The sequence below is a fragment of the Ruditapes philippinarum genome, unplaced genomic scaffold, assembly GCF_026571515.1.
Source record: "Ruditapes philippinarum isolate M1 unplaced genomic scaffold, ASM2657151v2 ctg2151_1_1_1_1, whole genome shotgun sequence".
Lineage (NCBI taxonomy): Eukaryota > Metazoa > Mollusca > Bivalvia > Venerida > Veneridae > Ruditapes > Ruditapes philippinarum.
This window is the reverse complement of record NW_026858348.1, coordinates 31,365-53,116: the sequence shown is the minus strand read 5'-3', so window position 1 is coordinate 53,116 and position 21,752 is coordinate 31,365. Positions and strand designations below refer to the sequence as shown.

The window sequence follows — 21,752 nt, the reverse complement described above, 5'->3', positions numbered from 1 at the left end:
ATTTGCACATAATTGTTTTTTTTCAAACACGACTTTAATCATTGCTTTTCTTCAGATCTGGTCATAGTTTTACCTGTGTTGTCATACTGAGTACACAAAGTCCAACTTTAACACCCAAGCCGACACTTCCACCACCACCAAATCCTGTAAATGTAATCAAAAATGAAAAATGAGTTCATTTTTGTTTAAATGGTACTTGAAATATGTTAAACCACTTATGACTGTGAGAACTATTTATGCAATTAAATCACCATTGACACCGAGTTTTAGGTGCTATACATAAATGGTATACCGTTGACAGAGACGGTTCATTTTTCTATCGCACACTTTGAAATAACTATAAACGAATTTTCCCAGCAAAAATGCACTTGTAGACATCCGTATTTACTAGTGTATTTTAATCATTCATATTTGGAGATTTTGTCTGTCACTTGGCAATAATCACAATTCACATGATAATTTCTTATTATTAGTTATATAGTTTTGGCCTTTGTTCGTTGAAGAGATAACAAAAACTATTTTAAATTCTTAAATTACTTAAATGGACGTCTAGAATATCAAAAGAACGCATCAAAACTTCGAAATTGGTATTCCCTTATTTCATTTGCCGTCACCATGGTATAATTACATACTAATGCATATTTTGTAAAGTCCAATGTAATATAAGTGCGTAATATACATATCAATTGCGTAATAATAGCATGAATGGGAAAACTCTTGTTCTAAATAAAACGAGTATTTTTTGTGTCACTGTGACCTTGACCTAATGAACTTACTGTCAAAAGAGATCTCCTACAAGCCATGGGAAATGTTCAAACAAAGTTTCTTCTGGTTAGTCATTATGCATGAGTTACGATCAGCCTACGGCTTATAAGTTATGACGGCTCACGGCTTGGCCTTTTGTCCCTACCAAGTAATATGAACCACCGCTAAAATTTTCTCAAGTTATTGACCGAAAAAGGAATAAGTGGTATGTGCATGGAGTTATTATGGAAATTTCTAAAAATTCAAAATCTGATTTCATGTAAAGACCAGTTTAAGTACCATTACGTGGCCGAGTGGTTAGGGTCGTTGACTTCAAACCACTTGCCTCTCACCGCTGTGGGTTCGAATCCCGGCAAGGACTTTGGATTCTTTCATGTGAGGAAGCTATCCAGCTAGCTTACGGAACGTCGGTGGTTCTACTCAGGTGTCATTTCGTGCCTGAAATAATGCACGGAAGGGCACCTGAGGTCTTCCTCCACCAGTAAAGCTGGAACGTCGCGATATGACCTATACTGTGTCGATGTGACGTAAAACCCAAAACAAACAAATAAAAAGTACCATTACATACAAAATTTATTTCAGTAGACAAAGGAGATTTATGAATTCGGTTCTGTACTTGATGATGATACTTAAATCGTTGTAAAAATGGGGCAAGGAAATTCAAACGTATAATCCCTAGTAAGTTTATATATATATGAGTTACTCTGGGGCCAATTTCGATCTCATGATATATATGACTAAGTGGACCTCAAGGTTATGCTATATCTCCAACATTGAAGCTTTTGACATTTAATTTTGTGGGTTGAAGTTATCTAGATATATCGTTGTTTTGTCAATTTTAGGTTTTGGTACCTACTTATGCATCAAACTTGGAATCTTCAAGACATGTGTAGATGGCCACATAAGTATCATCTTAATGAGGACTGGTCAATATCTTACCCGTGGTTTAGAAGGAGATGGTGTTTAAAAAATGTGGAATAAGATCAAAGATTAAAGACGTATGATTGACACACTGCCGTCACAAAAGCTCATCACTAAGCTCCTTTACTAAGTAAATTGATTCCACTATTTTTATATATAATTGACTTCTTTGGAATCGGAATAAAGATATACTGGATAGTTACACTAGTTTTAAGAAATTATGAAAATACAACGGATAACAATAATAAATAGTTACATAAACAAAAAATATACCTAGCGAGAAAGGAACAGGTCCAACCAGATAAAATAGCTGAATATCTTTGAAGAATTTTATGTCAATCGGTGGTACAGGAATATTTGCACTAACACAGAAATCTATTTTATTTTTAAACTCTTCCCCTATTTCGCCAGGTTTGTCTGCATATTCGTTCATAAGCTGAAATGAAAAGGCAACCTTCACAAGTTCACACGCAAGAAATGCATCAACTGCCTTTAGAGAATAAACTGTAACGATTAAGATATGAAATTTGAAAGAAAAGAAAGGAAAATAAAACTGTTTTTATCTATTCAAAACTTTTTATAGAATATTTATTTCTATACCTCATTCACAACTGTATCTCTAACATCTTCAAACACCCTTGCGCTTTTACGATCTAATAACATATATTCCCCAAGCTGTGCCACGAAGGTTGGTATTGACATTTCAAGAATTTGTGCCTTGGTATTTATAGAGCTAAAACTGGTCGCTAAATAACACAAAACATTATTATTATTATTATTATTATTATTATTATAATGTATGCGTTTGTTTTCTAATATGTATAGTGATGAAACAAATGGAGCAAAATGAATGGTATCATTTAAAATATAATATATTTCGATATTTTACTGCATGTACAAGTTTCTAAATATTATGTATTATTATTAATAGCCATAAAATTGTAAAACAGTCAATTTCGAATGTTTATCAGTTCCATATGAGACAATTATTAAATTATATCATGTTATATCAGGTTATATCATGTTAAGTAGGACAATTAAACGAAAAAACATATCATTATGCTTTACGAGACATTTTGAATTTCAGTGACTAAAATAATATAAAACAGTAGTTCCTTTGCGCTCCTGATGTACTCATTTCAGCTATTTTACATAGAGTGGATATGATTTTACAGTTTCTGACTAACTTATATGAAAGCTTAAGACTCTCTTGGCAAAACATTTTCACATATGTACCACTAAAGCTGTTTAACGTGTTTTGGTCAAATCAGATGTAGAGATTCGAAGATGTCCAGGGGTGTAATAAAATAATAGTTATTTATACCTCGAATTAAGGACACTTTGAAGAAGCAGCAGAAAGTGTTGATAGCATTGATAGCGATTATGATGATGCATGTATATAACTGAAAACATGGATCACGATTGAAATGTACAATAAGATATAACTTCGACAACTTGCAAACGGGTTTACTGTGTATGTTCTTTGGTCGGTCATATTGTATGCAAATATGTTAATAAGGTGCTAATTTATCTTTGAAATTCATGTTATTATTCAGGAAAAGAAACTGATCATTAAATATTATTATTATTACTATAATTATTATATACCACATTTCTATAGCACTCTTTTCATAAATAATAAATGTTCAAGGGTGCTTTACATAAATCTGATAAAATATAATTATATATATGACACAAGGTACAATATCAATTTAGTAAACCTATTAAACAATAATGATTATCTAAAACCAGTAAAGGATGGTAAGAAATACAGACACATTAAGTTTAAAATCAAGACTCAATTTAACAAAAAAATCCTATAAAGGATTTGAACGAAATAAGATTGTTAAAAAAGGAACAAACAAAAGTAAAAAAAAAAGAAATCAATTATAAAGTAAAACCCTAAGACACACAATGAAAGACACAATTTTCACTGGTAATGTAGCCAAAGTAGTATATGTATGTTGTCTTATGAAACTAACGTCCATAGAACTTTATGAAATAATGTGTTTTGAGAGCTCTCTTAAAATTTGGCAAGGTATTGCAGTCTCTAATGCCAGGTGGTTACGCATTCCATAATTTCTATGCGGCTGTCTTGAAGCACCTGTCACCATATCGTACTGTCCGAGATTAAGGCATACCTAATGTCACTGAGTTTTTCTAGGACCTCATAATCCTGACTGGAGTGTACACGTCTATCATGCCTTTTATATAGGCTGGTGACTGATCTATAAGGTATTTATATGTATACGTCAAAATTTATATTTGACCCGATATTCTTCCGGAAGCCAGTGAAGTTCACGTAAGATAGTCGTTATGTGGTCATATTTGAGTGTTTTGGTCACAATTCTAGCAGCTGTATTTTGAACATATTGTAATTTGGTCATAGACTGCTTAGAGACTCCATATAACAGTGCATTACAGTAGTATAACCAAGAGGTAACAAGTGAATTTACTAGAGATTTCGTTGCTTTAACAGTAAGATAGGGTATGATGTGACCATTTTGTCTTAATTGTGCATAACAGTTCCTACAGACATTATTTACATGTTGTAATATATAATTTATGTAATACTATGAACAACAAAAATGAATCGATATATTAGGCCCATTAATGAAATAAGATAAATGTCCAATTAACTAAATGGTGTCAACAAACTTAAAAAATAACTTATATTTTGTTGCTGGTATTACTATTGTTGATACTTGTAAACATAATAAAACTTATTATGTATTTAAAAAGTTGTTTCTTTTCTCTTTCTTTTTTCGGACGAAGTCCGCCTGATATTACTAAAATATCATGTACAATTTAGTGGGAAGAATTGAATATAAGAAGAATTTTCATTAGTCATAAAATAAATTACAAATCGCATTTGTCGTTCTAAAATAAAATATAAATGATAAATCTAACCACTGTAAAAAGAAATGTCTAGGATAGTTTATACCATTTGAAAACAAGAGAGCCAAGATGGCCCTAGTTCGCTCACCTCACCAATCGAACTCATCCGAACAATAACATAGACAAGTATTATGACCAAGTTTCATAACAAGGTTTTTTGACATATTTGGGCGGTGTGACCTAGTTTTTGAACCCAGGTGACCCATATTTGAACTTGACCTAGAAATCATCAAATCTAATTTTAGACCAATTTCCAGGATATTTGGATCATAACAGTAGCCACTAGTGATTACAATATTTTTCTAATTTTAGCTCCGGTGACCTAGTTTTTTATTTGAGATGACCCATGTTCGAACTTATCCAAGCAATTACCTAGACAAGCATCCTGACCAAGTTTGATGATAATTGAGTCAAAAATATGACCACTAGAATGTTAACAAGGTTTTTCCATATTTGGGCAGTGTGACCTAGTTTTTCAACCGAGATGACACATATTCGAACATGATCTAGATATCATCGAAATAAACTTTCAGACTAATTTCCAGGATATTGGATCAAAACAGTAGCCACTAGAGTGTTTACAAGATATTTCTATTTTTAGCTCTTGTGACCTAGTTTTTATCCGAGATGACCCATGTTCGAACTCATCTGAACATTTACCTAGACAAGCATCCTGACCAAGTTTGCTGAAAAATGAGTCAAAAATGTGACCGCTAGAGTGTTAACAAGGTTTTTCTATCTTTAGCTCCTGTGACTTACTTTTTCATCTTAAATTCATCCAAGCAATTACCTTGATAAGCATTCTGACCAAGTTTGATGATGATCCGAGTTCAAAATGTGATCGCTAGAGTGTTAACGAGGTTTTTGCTAGTTTTAGCTCCAGTGACCTTGTTTTTCATCCGAGATAACCCATGTTCAAACCCATTCGAGCTATTACCTAGATAAGCATCCTGGCCAAACTTGATTATGATTGAAGCAAAAATGTGACCGCTAGATTGTTAACTAGGTTTCGTACTTGACCTAGAAATCATCAAAACCAATTTTCAGACCAAATTACAGAGTATTTGGATGAAAACTGTACCCACTAGAGTGTTAATAAGATTTTTCTATTTTTAGCTCCGGTGACCTAGTTTTTCATCAAAGATGACCAATGTTCGAAATTATCCGAGCAATGACCTAGACAAGCATCCTGAACAAGTTTGATGACACTTGCGTCAAAAATGTGACCGCTAGAGTGTTAACAAGTTTTTACCATATTTGGGCAGTGTGACCTAGTTTTTGACCCGAGATGACACATAGTCAAAATTGAATTAGAAATCATCAAAACAAACTTTCAGACCAATTGACAAGATTGAGTCAAAAATGTGACCGCTAGAATGTTAACAAGGTTTTTCTATTTTAAGCTCCTGTCACCTATTTTTTCATCTGAGATGATCCATGTTCGAACTCATACAAGCAAAGACATAGACAAGCATCCTGACCAAGTTTGATGACACTTGAGTCAAAAATGTGACCGCTAGAGTTAACAATATTTTTCTATTTTAAGCTCCTGTGACCTAGTTTTTCATCCGAGATAAATAATGTTCGAACTCATTTGAGCTATTACCTAGATAAGCATCCTGACCAAGTTTGATTATCATTGAAGCAAAAATGTGACCGCTAGAGTGTTAACAAGGTTTTCCTTTTTTAGCTCCTGTGACCTAGTTTTTCACCCGAGATGACCCATGTTCGAATTCATTCGAGCTTTTACCTAGGAAAGTATTCTGACCAAGTTTGATTATGATTGAGGCAAAAATTTGACCGCTAGAGTGTTGACGAACAAGTGTCGACAGACGACGGACGACGGACATTCAACGATCCTAAAAGCTCACCCTGAGCAAGATTCGTTTAGATATCATTACAGATTCTAGAAAGCATTTCAATTTGCGGTTTATTTCGCATAAGTTCTTACTGAGCTATAGATTTTACATCGTATAGTGTTTAATGTTTCAGGATCAATTCGTTTTGATTAAACTTAAATTGTGTAAGTAATTTTGTTTTAAATCTTAAATGATATTAGGTACTTAAAAATCAATTTACATTGAGTGTTAAGTTGAACCACATCGAAATTAATTGAGTATAAAATTATTTGTTCTATTTGTATGTGGAGTTTTAATCCGGCTTCGGACCCAACAATTTAACACAATAAATGTGGTTGATAGGGGTATAAACCATCGTTCGGTCTATCGGTAGTAAACACAAATGGTTTTTGTTTTCTACTACCTCATACTGTCAATTTTGCATTTCCAAATTAACACAGTTTAACTTAAAGTGACATTATACTCTTTTTTCATAGTCAAGCTGAGCTGAATTGGCTATATATTTAAAAAAATGCCTGCTTAAATGGTGTTTGACCAACAGTTGATATTGGAAAATGTTTAAGATAAAATTTGAAATCTGCCAAAAATATAAAAAGATTGCCCCACTCTTTTATGAATTAAACTTTACAGGTAAATTTTAAATGATATTTACAGAAATTTCGTTGGATCCGATGGTTATTTATTGTTTATGCATATAAAATCATTTAATTTAAAGGAATTATTGCGAAATGAAAATTTATTTGACTCTCACCTGTTCACTCATATTATACCTTTAGATGGGCATAATTTCACTTTGAAAAACACGTTAATGGGACAACTATTATTTAATACTGTCACATAAAATATATTATGTTGTCAACTTAGTTAAATAGTAAATTAAATCATATAAAACTTAGAAGAACTTAAAGATATACTCAGTATGTTGAAATTACGTACAACTGATCTTATTGTTTAGTGGTCAAGATTAATCGCCGTCTTAAAGCTTCGATGTAGAACGTCTCGTGAACAATGTGTACTTATTCAGGTGTATGTGGCATTAATTAGGCGAGTAGAAACAAACTTACTTGTGATAACTGTAATATTCATGATATAAGTAATAGAAAGAGCATCGAAACACGAGGCTATCTGATTTGTACGAGGGGGCGTAGCCTCCGGATATAAATCAGATGGCCGAGTGTTTTGATGTTCTTTCTCTTTTGTATCATAGTCAAACATAAAAACACGTTCCCTGTTGTCACAATATGAAACCCCAGAGAAAAGTACCCAATGAACGAGCATCTAAATATGTCATTTCTGTCAATTTCCCTATCTCTGCCGTCACAATAAGTAAACCCCTTGACTGGTTTCGTATTTAGATGTTGAAATCTTGTCAAAAATGAGCCACTCAATGGGCGGCATCCTCTTGAGTGCAGGTAACTAATACCTGCACTCCAGGTACGGCACGGTGCATGTATATGTATACGATTTAACTCGAACACATTTTCAACAGAAAGGTCCCAAAACTATGATAAAATATATGAATATTATTGTTAAAATTAATACACTAATAATAAAAGTCATTTATATGTTGCCTGGCGTCATGTCTGTGATATGCAAACTTCATAATTGCAGATTTCCTTTAAAAATTGTGTTTTATTTAGTTCCGCCCATTGTTTTCTTGTTTAGGGAATACGCATTTTAAAAATGAGAACATACACCGCTTTTCATGGAATGGCACTAACGTGTCATATTGAAGTTGCTATGATAACCGCCGTGTGAGCACATCTGTGGATATTTCTTGATTCAAATGTTCACTAGTTTCGTATTTAAATGTTGAAATCTTGTCAAGAGGTTACTTGCACTTTCCAGTATGTCCAGTAAAAGGCTAAATGAAACTGTCTGAATAGCCTTTATGTTTTTGTCTTGTAAAGTTTATATGGATATGCCATTAGTGCCTTGTCTTCTCTCAATTATTCAAAAAATAAGATCTTTCTTGATATACATATATATTAAACATAATTATAAATTACTCATATTGTACCATTTCTAGAAAGATGTCAAGCGTCCTTTTCTTGTAACTATCCATTATCAATTTCTATGTTAAAACTTTTATTACTGCTTACATGGCAAAGATGATGTATCTAATTGCTTTAAACGTTGGCATACTTTCATATAGGTCAAATTTTATAATTAAATAGTAAGTAAAATATCCATAATATAGTATATAAAATAATAATATATAGATTGTGATAATTTTTTAGAATTCTATGACCGAGGAGGAAACATTTTTATTTATAAATATATGGAAAAAAGGATTCCCTGAGAAGCAGTAAAACAGCAAAATTACAGGAAAATTGCAGACTCGGTTTGATTGAGTCTGTACATGAGACATAATGAAAAAGTACAACATCCCTCACGCCCCCTAGCGCCCTCCTAGCACCGGCTAAAGCGGTACTCAATTCTCAACACTCTAAAGTGCTGAACTCAGTGATCCCGAAGGACCAGAAAAATATAACAACACCGAAGTGAGGTACTGGGCATTTTTTTACGGCTGCCATACCTGTTGTTGTGATGTATGAATGTCTGGAAAATAGTGATCCCTCGAAAGCATTATAAACATAGTCAATGATCATCTACTTGCCATATGTATTATTACCAATAAGTTACGTAAACTACGGCTTTTTCTTTCTCAATGTTTTGGTATTGTAAAGATTTTACACTAAGTGACACCCTGATGCTGACCGTTAACCTAATGAACTCAAAGTAAATAGGGTCATTTACTGGTCATAGACAATGTTTTATCACATGATATAAAGTAACTCAGACAAGGGTTAACGGACGTACGTGTGAACAGACGTAAGAACCTACTAATTACAGTATGCCCGAATGCTTAAGGTGGGTAGGCAAAGTTGGCGCTTGTGACAAAAGCAAAAAGCTTTCAACAGTGTAAAATTAAAGCTAACATGTTATCGTTTGTCAAGACGGACAACTCGTTTAACTCTTTTATATCATACTAGTATAGAAAGGACAGTTTGTTTTTTACAAGTAAACTTGTATTACTCCTCACTGCCTTTCCATTCTCTTACAAATCTGTAAAATATCACCACACATTATAAACCGGCCAAAACTATCTTTTTATGTTTATATTATGATTTATGCTATAGAAGTTTAACTTTACCGTAACCATGTTGGCCGTGCTCTTGCGCATGACACAAACTTTACAAATATTTACACAAAGTTACTGTCGTTCCAGGACGGCGACATATACAGTACATAATATGTAACAATTTTTACCCGTACACCGCCTGAAGGTAAATCACACCTGAGAATTAGTATCACATGATTGTCGGGTAACCTATATAAAGACTTAAAATGATATCTTCATGCACAAAACTCGAACGTTTATCGGCTGCTATGGGATGAACACATGTCTCTTGAAAGAAAGAACATTTTCTCTTTTTTTAAGGAGTCTATTTCATGAAAAATATTTTCCGAACGCCAGCATGGAAGGCGATTTCTAGTAGATTTTTTCAATACCACTTTGTAAAAAGAAAAAAAATGCCGACCGGATTCCAACTTATGAACATGTCTTTCTAGATAGACATGACCCTGATCTTTAAGGTGTTGAACTTGCGCTCCTAGTACATGTTCTGGCGCAATTGACATGAAAGTATCCTTTCTCACTTTTTTGTTTTATCCCTGTTTCCTAACTTGAAGTGCTGAGCTTCAACCCATAGGCTTTCTTATGACATTGTCTGAATGTGCCACACATTCATTTATTCATTTTACCATCAATCCGAACATGATATATATGCATGGGACAGAGGCAAGTTCTTACTGAATTACTTGTGGATGTCTGTGATATCCATTAGATATCCAAACACAACCCTCTTTGTCTCCAATAACCCATGATTCGTGCTAGGGGTAGGGCGTACACGGAATTGATCTCAACTCGTAATTAACTGTCACTTAACCTGCTCGGATAAAAAGACAGCCGAGCAGACATTCGTGCAGCCCCCAACCTCCCCCATTCAGGGCGATTTAAACAAATTAAAAAAATCGCAATAGTTTTAAATAGTCTTGAATTCTTAGGAATATAAAAATATCGTCTAAATAACAGATGCAAATATGACTCTAAATTTATTTTGGTATAATTTTTGTCCTTTTATCACCATAAAGTTTGTACTGTTAATGGATGTTTTCGTAAGTCCGGCCTTGTAAGTCTTAATTGGTATCACTGCATTTCTGATAATAGAAAAGAAGACTGGTAAAAAGCTTCTTGCGCTTGTTTACTTAAAAAAATAATACAGTGTATAGAAAAATAGGAAATTGTCAGCCATTTTGAAATCCAACATGGTTGCCGCAATATTATTTTTTGCATCTATTCCACTCGTTTACATTTCCGCAGACTAGAATTAACAAGCTTTAAATCAAAATGACAAAAATGTGTTAATATCTCACCAATTAGAGAATTAAAGTGAAAGAAGAAAAAAAGTCAATGGCAGTCATCTGACATTGATTTTTTTAGAGCAGGCCGTGGTAAAGCAAAAACTGAATTCAAAAAACTCGAAATAGGCAAGTAAGCCCATCTACCTGCTTGTACTAACAATACCGTAAGGATGAACATTTTCCAAAAATCAAACCAGTCTTAGATGGTATTTAGTAAGATCTTTAATTGAATAAACTACACTGACATGCTGAATATTAGATAAATTTAATTCATTTAGATAGTTTAAAAGGTATCGTTTGTATAATTGTACAAGCTTAAAGGTGGCTCTTTGCATCGAGCATTCTTATATTTTAGTACGATAAAGTACTTATACAAAAAGTACTATTTGTTATATCATTCATTGTCCTTGTTGACACCATTAAACTATGATAAAATCACGCTTTTATGGAAGTTCATTTGGACAATACTTAACCTTGCTTATGTAAAAAAATACTTTTGTTACAATCGACAGATTAATCAATTGTGTTATATTCAAAAATGGAACAACACTGCAACTATTATACTGTATATGGACACTTATGGAATATCATATACTGAGGGAATATCATAAACTGAGGGTATCTCAGGAACTGAGGTTCCGAATCTTTGGTGTGTGCCTTTCGATATTTCCATGTGCATCAGTTAACTTACACGATCGTGAACGTTTTTGTTACTCTCGATTTTTTGGACAAACTTTATAACTCAGTAAGTTATTGTGTAAAATTAACTTAGTAAGTTCTTACGTTCACTAGAAAATGTTATGAGATCTAAATGCAGTGTAAAATAGTTTGAAGGAGGAAGTATGGTATAACACAAGTTAGGTAACTCAGCAATTTAACTAGAAAACTGAACAATCATTTACATCTTGTTTTAAAAATATCCTTTATTTTATTTATACAATAATGGCAAGAACTTTTCTTAAAATTCTATTGAAAAAACATCCTTAAAATTCTATTTTAGAATGGCAAGAACTATTTTTGCATTTTATTTTAGAACGGCCAATGAGATTCCAAGGTTTCAATTTGAAATTAGAATTGACGAATAAAAATTTTTGTTATATTCAGTTCTTCCCATAAAATTCTACAGGATGCCAAAATGATTTAAGATTGCCTTCGAACGGACTCTGATTCAACAAAGGTAAAAATAAGGAAATTCGAGCCTGGCAATCCTTACCCTGGCAGTGCAAGAATATCGATTGTTAATAAACAAAATATTATCTTTCGATCGGTCCTCAGGATTACCCAAACATTACGACGGCTTTATGTTGTCGGTTTAATCCGAGGATTTGGATATGATGCTGTTTCAAACTGAATGACCTGCAGGGCGTGGTCATTACGTTCATTTACGGGTTGAGGGAGGAAAGAACCTCAAACGCATAGAGTTCGCTATTTCCCGGGACCGCGATGGGCTTGTGAATGCTAAAAGAATTTCAAATATGACTTACATATACCCATACACAGAGGAAAAGGCATATCTTTATATGCCCCGTTGGGAACAAATAAATATTGGTATTTATCTCTAATTAATTTTTCTAATTTATTTAATTCATTCTTTCTTATCCAATATCATACAAATGTATTGTATGAATTCATTCGAAGGATTTATAATAACTTAGTTTAAATAATAAAATCATATAAACGTAGATGTTATGACATCACCAAGCAGTTTCTGTAGAAAAAAATGGTTAAAATTGCATTAAAAAGAATAAGTATAAATTAAACTAGTATAGTTTACGTGATCTCCTTTATTCCCATAAAGTATCCTGTTCTTGATTTTCTTGTTGCCGTTGATGTTTCTAAATATACATAATGATTTTCCTTCTTTGAACGTTATGCTGGCATTGAACAAAAGAAAGAGAAGAAGCAAATTTAAGTAGACCTTGAAATCCTAACGATTACCCCTTAAAATTTCGTAGATTTTTTGTCATTTAAACTACAACGTAGCAGTTATTAACGTAACAACATTTTCAGCTTCACAATAGAACTTGACATGAACCTTGCTATCGTGATTCTTGCATTTCTGATGCATTCCTTTGATATTTGACAAACATTGACTTACACTTAGTTAAACAACCTGGATCTGCCATCATTTTATCAATAACTATAAAACTTCAAATAATTTAATAAAAAAGGAATATTATAATATAAAGGGTACACTTACATCGCTTTGCCTTGCATGACTTTCCTAAATCAAACTTGATTTCATGGAAAATATCGATTGGTCGCAAGCATGTAGCAAAGAGACCATTACACAGCTTCACTTCAGTAGTAATAGAAACAACGCCTTTCTGAAATTCAGCGATCGTTACCAAAAATACTTTCATGCCAAAAAGATGAATGCCCGTGTTAATTTCTTCGTCTAATGCTGTTAAGAAAAATGTATCGATACTTAAGTCAGATATGTTAGGATAGTTATCTTACAACAAATCTAGAAGTTTTTATTCCACTATTTTTTCTGAAAGTGATGAAAATATCATCTTCTTGGAGTTTAAATGTTCAAAGATGGAGCATTAATCACGTTTAAGTTTTCAGTCTTGCCATTTTCGGGCAAACCTGAGGTTATGTTAGGTATAAACGACATTGTAAAGTTCATAAAACGACTGATGGAGAAAGACCCAGCATGTCTCCTTTTGAGCAAAATTAAACTGTGGGCTGTGACCGGAGTAAAAATTCTCAACCTGCTTTAACCTACATAAATATGTTATGTCAGAGCTTCGGATAAATGAAAAATATGTTTTCATAGCAATGCTTGCTTAACAACAACAAAGTAACTTCCTGTACAAATCTTCAGTTGTTGAAAAAACTATTTCTCAGACTAGAATTCTAAGCACAGTAATAATGTCTCTTCAAAGTAGAACAACTTTCCTTTAAATGTTAATCTGTTTTGACAATTACACATTGCATATGCATATATCGGTAGTTGTATATTCACAAACATATTAAGAGTAACTAAACTAAAATGATAATAGTGAAGCTACTTACATACGTTTTACACGCTGAACTTGTAATTATGACATTTGCTATTTAAGTCTCAAACCACAGTTACTAGTTTATTACTGTAACAATTCATCATTGTACGTTCAGTCACATGAGTCAAACCAAAAATGTGTCGGTACAGAAGCGAAAGATATTATATTGAATTAAGCCTTTATCTACGTTTCATACCCTTTCATCATCAATACGAAAGATTTGATGTAAAATAGATATAATGTCATTTTTAATTGATCCCACTTTCTTTCAAACAGAAATTGAAAACTAAGCGTATCGTCCTTTTGCATGAAATCATGTATATGAAATAGAACGAGACTAGACAATGTAACTCGTTCTCAATATTTTCATTTACATTATGTTTTTCCTGTAATTGTCAAACTAGAAAATGATAAAAAGGACCATATATGCATGCATAAATACTCGTCGTTCTGACAAAATCTGCAAAGTTACATTATATTCAGGCAAATGAATTTAGAAAATAAGTCGGGAAAGTTTAGAATATTTAGTTAACAAAAATAGTACAATATTATCAAATTATCTCAGGCTTATACTTCACGTATTTGGCATATAATATAACTGTAAGCAGACTTGATATTATCACACAGCTTAATGTTAACTGATCTAATACTTAATATCATTCGTGATGCGTCAATCAATAACACTTACCATTGGCTGTGAATTCAAAAGAGACCCCATTGACTATAAATACTAGTTTTAAATCACCAGGCTTAACATCCAAACTTAATTCAACGTGCTTAGTTTCTGCGCCAAATTGGACGGGAACACTGCAGGTGATACCTAAACAACACTCGTGTACTGTGCAAACATGGCCAAATCCAGCAGCAATTCTACCTTTAAACCACGGGCATACTGAAACATAAAAGTACTTTTCGATCCATTGAAATTATTCTTGCGTTTTTTTCCTTTTAAGATAAGATTTAATATCTGGTGTTAATCTATTAAGTCCTTACATTTATTTAGTTAAGGTTACTGTATAACATAGCATTTTAAACAAACGGCAATATATCACTCGCTCACTTACAAAACAGAAACAATTTATATTGCTAATTTTGAAAGGAAACAGCATTTACGTTCCAACCTGCATTTGAAATAGTGTTCATACTGGTATTGAAAGTTTTTTTTTTTAAATCAATGATTGCGATGAAAATAAATGGTTTATTAGTTAATATGAAAATTGCTAAAAGAAATGAAAGGTTGCCATTAAATCAATGTCTGCTAAATGGAGTCTTTAGATACTTTGGGGGACACTGGTTGTATTCGAAAGTGAAAAGTTGCTATTGAAATCACAAGTTGAAATAGGAAGTCAACAATTGTCATGGAAATGACTGGTTTCAAGTAAATGCAATGGTTGCTATGGAAGTAACTGGTCGTTTCATAAATCTTGACACCTGGGCTTAATTTGAATAAATTTTGTAGCGGACCTGTAAGCTTTTTATGCCAAATATTTAAGTTCTAGCCTTTGCAATATAAAAACATGTTTCGCATTATTCATTTATGAAAATCCAGTGACCTCCTTGACAGTACGAATTTTAATCCAAAGGCTACAATTGAAACAAACTTGACAGAGACCTACCTAATTGTTCATGCTGAAGTCAATCTAGCCTTCTTTGTGAATTCATAGGAAAGAGTGTTTAATAAGTTATAAGCTATATTCATAATTAAAACCAATGACCCAGGGAATGGCTTATTTTGACCCAAGGACAAATATAATATTAAATGTAAATATATCAGCTCAATCATTTGTAGTTTAAAAGGAATAAACTGTTATAAAAGCTTTTACTTTATATACATAAGGAAAACCATTTACTCTCTGGGCATGACCAAATGTGAAGAATTTCGTAAATTCTATAATAAAATCGAGTTTTTTGTTACCTTTTCCAGCTGTTTCCATCAAACTATCAGCGACGTTACTGACATCTCCGCCTTTTACAGAGCCAGTAATTCCTTGCAACTTTATAAATTTCTTAACAAAGGATAGTGACATAGTTGCTGGATTCCCGACTGGAACAGCAACCATGGAATATGCCAATTTATCAACCAAGTTGTTGAAGTCATTAAAAAGTTGTGTTCCTTGTGCCAAATTTGCAAATACCCAATAAACAGTCTTATTATTTACGTTTACTATGTCTAAAATGTTTGGAATTTTAGGTCTGAAATGATAGTATCAAGACAATTAAACATTAAAGAAAAAGTTATCTAAGGATCATACTGTGTTCATTTTGATGCATTAATTTTTATAAAGTATGAGCAAGACTATTATGTCTGTAAATGTTATAAAATTTTAATTATCAGAAAAAGACAAGATCATACAACAGAAATCCTATCCGTCCCACTTACAAACCCTATATGCTTCTTACAGATTTTATGTCAAGTCTTTACAATGTTTGTTGAATTACAATTACAACCACATACACAAGACAAAATGACGGATGCGACACATAATTCATCCAAAATTATCTCCTATTTGATCAATAGTAGTAAAGATAATATACTTGCCCACCCTTTCCAAATAAGGCCGTCTTAAAAAAATTAACAAATTTCTTGGCTTGTTCCTTCAAACTTTTTTTTAAACTGTCTACAAATGGAGTTTGATCATAAAGAGAAGGGTCATCAGGCCTGTATGCAGAATTCTCCTGTCCCAGCATACTACCCAGTTCATTAGCATCTGCAAATTGTCTTTCAAGTTTCTCTTCTTTTAACTCGGGGTCTTCTTCTTGGTTTGTCTCTCCAGACACAAAAGTTTGACCAATATACCTTAAGAAATAAGAAAAAACAATGCATACATAGGAATTTAAAGTATGTTGTCTTTTCATTGAAAGCGACCATCTTGTAGTTCTAAATATAACAATCAATTGATTTTCCAACAAGTAAGTATCACTTTTCATCAATAACCTTGCACCTAATTATTATTTACACTATCAAAGTTCTTAACAAAATAAATTATCTTTTTTCTTTACCTAAACTCATGGTCATTACATTCTTGTATCCACTTTGGAATGGGGACCAGTCGATCTAAAAATGGTCCGGGATCAGTATAGTCATAATCCACGTCTGGAATAGTTTCATCCTGAGTTTGCCGTACAGATACGTGGATAAAATTTGGTTTACATTTTGGTGCCTTTGACGCCCGTCCAATCTTGTCACCAGCCTTCACTTGTTTCCCGTCCCACTTTTCATCGGGGTCAATGTTTTCAATAACGATCTCAAGAACTATAAACTCGGGGTCTATTGGCTGAACGATAACTCGATTTCTAGATGATTGAACATGCAGGATTCCATTCACTGGCATTACTATCTATCAAAGGATTATTTAAGTAGTTCTATAAACAAGCAAATTTGTTGAATTTATATCACCCGCCGAGTACGAGTTATTACTAACACAACAACTGGAGACATAAGGCTTTATTTACATAAACTTATCATAGCATGCAAATTTATCTTTTCGTTTTGATGGTTCCTATTAAGTCTTGTTGCAATCAATTCATCAGTTGGAAAGAAATAGCAATATTTCTCTACTTGCATACTGCACAACTTGTCAAGGCCATGTTCAAGGGCCATAACTCTTTCTTGATGAGTCTGACAGAAACAAGGCAATGATATGCACATCACTCCTTGGTATTGATTGTTCCAATAAAGTTTCATTGAATTCCAGCCAGTATTTGCAGATTGATAGGAAGAAACAATAATTGCTCTATGTGCATATTGCATAACAAATCAAACCATAAATCTGTGTTCAAGGGTTTGACCAGAACAAGATGACGATATGCGCATTTCCTCTCGGTATTGATGGTTTCGATAAAGTTTTGTTGAATTCCAGCCAATAGTTACAGAGAAATAACATGGAAACGATTATTGCTCTATATGCATACTGCATAACTAATCAAGGGCCATAACTCTGAATTAAAGTGTCTGACCTGAACAAGGTGATGATATGCGCATCTCCTCTATGTATTTATGGATCCTATAAAGTTTTGTTGAATTCAATCCTGTATTTGCAGAGAAATAGTACGGAAACAATTAATGCTCTATGTGCATACTGCATAACCAATCAAGTGCCATAACTCTGTGTTGGAAGGTCTGACCGGAATAATGCCATGATATGCGCATCTCCCCTTAGTATTGATTGTTCCAATAAAGGTTTCATTGAATACCAGCCAGTATTTGCACAGAAATAGTGAGAAACAATAATTCCTCTATAGGCATACTGTATAACTAATCAAGGGCCATAACTCTGAAAGGTCTGACCGAAACAATTCGACGATATGTGCATCTTCTCTTGATATTGATGGTTCCCATAACGTTTCGTTAATTCCAGCAAAAATTTGAAGAAATAGCACGGAAACGATTATTTCTCTATATGCATCGTGAATAACTAATCCATGACCATAACTCTGTGTTGAATGATCTGACCAGAACATGGTGACGATATGCGCATTTCATCTTAGTATTGAAGATTTCCATAAATGTTCCATTGAATTCTAGCCAATAGTTGCAGAGAAGAAGCGCGGAAACGAATATAGCTCTATATGTATACTGCATAACTAATCCAGGGTTATAAGTCTGAGTTAAAGGGTCTGACCGGAACAAGGCGACAATATGCGCATCTTTTTTAATTTTAAAAGAAAGTTAAAGTAAAAGCATGGAACAACTTGAACAAGTTTATTTTTTGATTGATTGATTGATTTATTTAGTTTTTGATAAATTTAAAGATAATTGTTTTTAATAAATAATATAATGATATTTATATAAATATATCTTGTGATTGGTTTTGCGAACTAGTCAAATTCATAGTATATTTCTGTATTTGTAATATTAATGAAATTGACATTATTTGTTATGAAAATTATTATAATGTGATCTTAGAAATATAACATTAGTCCAGTATATCATTTTTAAGCATGGACTGTAACGCCAGTTTTCAAGAAAATATATTTGTTTCCATCAAAGGACCCCATTGGAAATAAGTTTTCTATTTAATATTAAACTTTCATGGGTTATCCTGTGTTGTATATATTGCCTTTAAATCAAAAAGATCTGTAATTTGTTATGAATAAGTTATCATTTTCAATTAATTATTGTGTTACAAATAATGTGATATACAAAAAAATGCATATATCTGTTCTATTATGCAAAATATATCACATTACACATTATACTTTGAGCTAAGCTTAAATAAGTATTTACCGACTTTCCCCTTCCTAACGTTATGTCAACACCAGTTGTTTGGTATGTGTGTTGTGTCGTTGATGGCCATACCCCTTCTTTGCAGGATCCTTTGGCCTTGCGCCTTTCTGTCGGAAAATTTATGTGGAATTTTGGACCAAAAACTTTCTGTACTAGTGATTTGCTGGTTTCAATTCTGTGTACCGTTAAAAGAGATAGGTGCCTTTTTACAAGAATTATTTCATTTTCTTTTTCATATAGAAAGTTGATTATAAGTGAATCTTATTTGGTTCTGTTCTAAAATAATTGATTTATATAAAAAAAATCTTGCAAAGTATAATAACGGTTCTTATACAACATTTCTGGTAGGAAATAGGAAAATAATCAAATAAAACTTTATGATTATCATCTGCGGTTTTAAACGTCTTTACGATAAAGAGTATTGAAGTTATCAATAAAGTAATTCTTTCTCTTACACTGCTTTGACAGTTTTATAACCCCATTTCACTCCTTTTATCAGATCCATAATTGATTTAAAGTCATCAACAAATGGTTTCACAATATTAGTTAAAGGTTGTAAGGGCTCAAGAACTTGGTCCCATTTGGCTTTCAAATCACTTTCCAAGTTGTGGAGTGAGTTTTTCTGTAAAAATCATTTTGAAAGACAATGTAAATACTCTTATACATGTACATGTATAAATATGTATCTTAAATATGTTTTACACCATAGAGGGTGATGAAAAATCATACATATTTCTAAACTTTCTGAATAAAATTGGTTTAAATCAAACAAAATAATAATTTCATTACTTTGGAAAACAGGAGCATATTCGAATTTAAAAAATTTCAAATGATTGCAAGTTTATAATACCATATCACCGATGCCATCACTAAGTTCTTTGGTCATTTCTGACTTCAGGTCACGACGTTTACGACCAGTAATTGACTTAACAAGTTTCTTCAGAGCTTCACCAAGTCGCCTGATTATACTTGGTATCTGCTTAGCTGTATTCAACCATTCAACTGCACGACCTAAATTATTTGTATGAATTATATTTTACCGGGTAGCTAGTAAATAACAAAAAATATTAAATGAAGAGTAACTGTTGAACTTAAAAATTTATACATGTAGATGCACCATTGATTGTTACGTGTTAGAAGGATCAATGTGAATAAAATGTATTGTTCAGTTTTCTATTTGTTTTGAACAGCGTTGTGCTACGCAAAGGTTACCTATTTTTCATAATAATGTCATTTTGTAACCGGATGATTAACGCTATCGTACACTTCCATTTTAAGATATATATGTATTCCTTTGGGTACTTCAGATTTTCTAACCTGTTCTGCTTAAGATAGTGTGTGTAACATAAAACTACTGCCACCGTAAGAATTTATGTACGATTTACAGCAAAGTGTGATGAAATATTACATTTAAGACAATATATTTTATTTATTATGACTTTTACTTTACCTTTCAAAAACATACATGCGTCAATCACTTTATCTTTGATATCTACAACCATTGTTACCGCAATTTTAATGCTGAAAGTTTAAGGATATAAACAGGAAAAGTTGAATCTTAATTACATTAATAGTTATATGTACTTTATGTTCTTTACATTAAACTTTGACTTCATTACAGTGTCTCTACTAGACAGACTAAAAGTGTTTGTTTGTCATACTCGTTATCTAAAACAAGCCTTCAAACAACATATTTTTGTTTTACATTTCAATGTACAAAAATGACATAAAATACAGCGTATTTCCGAATGTTTGAATCATTACACTCATATTTGTTTTACATCTCGCGTGCAACCAAAGATCTTGCATTACTAAGGACCTCGTTATTGTTTGAAATATCATCATTCACTTAGACGTTTAAATGACCTTTACAAAACAAGTTAACCTTACTTCGATATGGCCCTTGACATCGATGTTATTGCTTGCATAGGATTGTTAACTAATTGGCTTAAAGCACTTATAATTAGATTGAATCCATCAACAATTTCCTTCGATATGTAAGGAAGGCCAATAGTAACGACGTCGACGATATCCTAAAAAAATTAAAATTGATCGTTTTATTTCTTATTTTAAACCAGTCATAATACAAAAGTGAATATTTTAAATCTTAAAACATGAAATCTAACCTAGCTGAAACAAACTATTTCGGAGCTATGTGTAATTATATATAAATAAATAAGTATTTATTTAATACTAAGTTATTCATTTTAATATACTTTAAGTTTGTTTTATAACGAACTTAATTTATATTTATATCAATTCTGTATTTATCTATTTTATAATGTTTCTTAATATAAGAAGAATAAATAAGTACAAAACTAAATTTGTCATTAGGTCATTTAACAAGAACTTACAAAATATACAATACAATACAGTGATTATACAAGACGGATTACTTACATTGTAAAATTTTAAGACATCTTGCTTAATACCATCTACGAAATTGCGGACATTTTGTATAATGATTTTTACTTCTTCCACTGTCGTGGATCCAGCAATGTTAAATATTTGCACAAGAAAATCCTTTAGCTTTTGAGCCACATCTCCAAGAATTGTGGGTAGATCTTTCACGACTTTTACAAAACTTTTGACAATATCTAGAATAGGAAAACAAATTAAATCTTCAGTCAACCATTGATTTCCAAA

The 21,752-nt window shown here is 32.4% G+C and overlaps 1 protein-coding gene across 1 annotated transcript in view; it reads right to left on the bottom strand.

Moving 5' to 3' along the window:
- The window catches only part of LOC132752919 (uncharacterized), a 77,129-nt gene that overhangs the window by 36,521 nt on the left and 18,856 nt on the right, over positions 1–21,752 (bottom strand). The window contains 14 exon segments of the mRNA XM_060743327.1: positions 74–144; positions 1,960–2,122; positions 2,287–2,432; positions 13,072–13,275; positions 14,568–14,771; positions 15,795–16,072; positions 16,539–16,676; positions 16,880–17,217; positions 19,107–19,281; positions 19,562–19,728; positions 19,957–20,117; positions 20,557–20,627; positions 20,997–21,139; positions 21,507–21,703. Of these exon segments, the coding sequence (XP_060599310.1) occupies positions 74–144; positions 1,960–2,122; positions 2,287–2,432; positions 13,072–13,275; positions 14,568–14,771; positions 15,795–16,072; positions 16,539–16,676; positions 16,880–17,217; positions 19,107–19,281; positions 19,562–19,728; positions 19,957–20,117; positions 20,557–20,627; positions 20,997–21,139; positions 21,507–21,703 (2,456 nt within the window).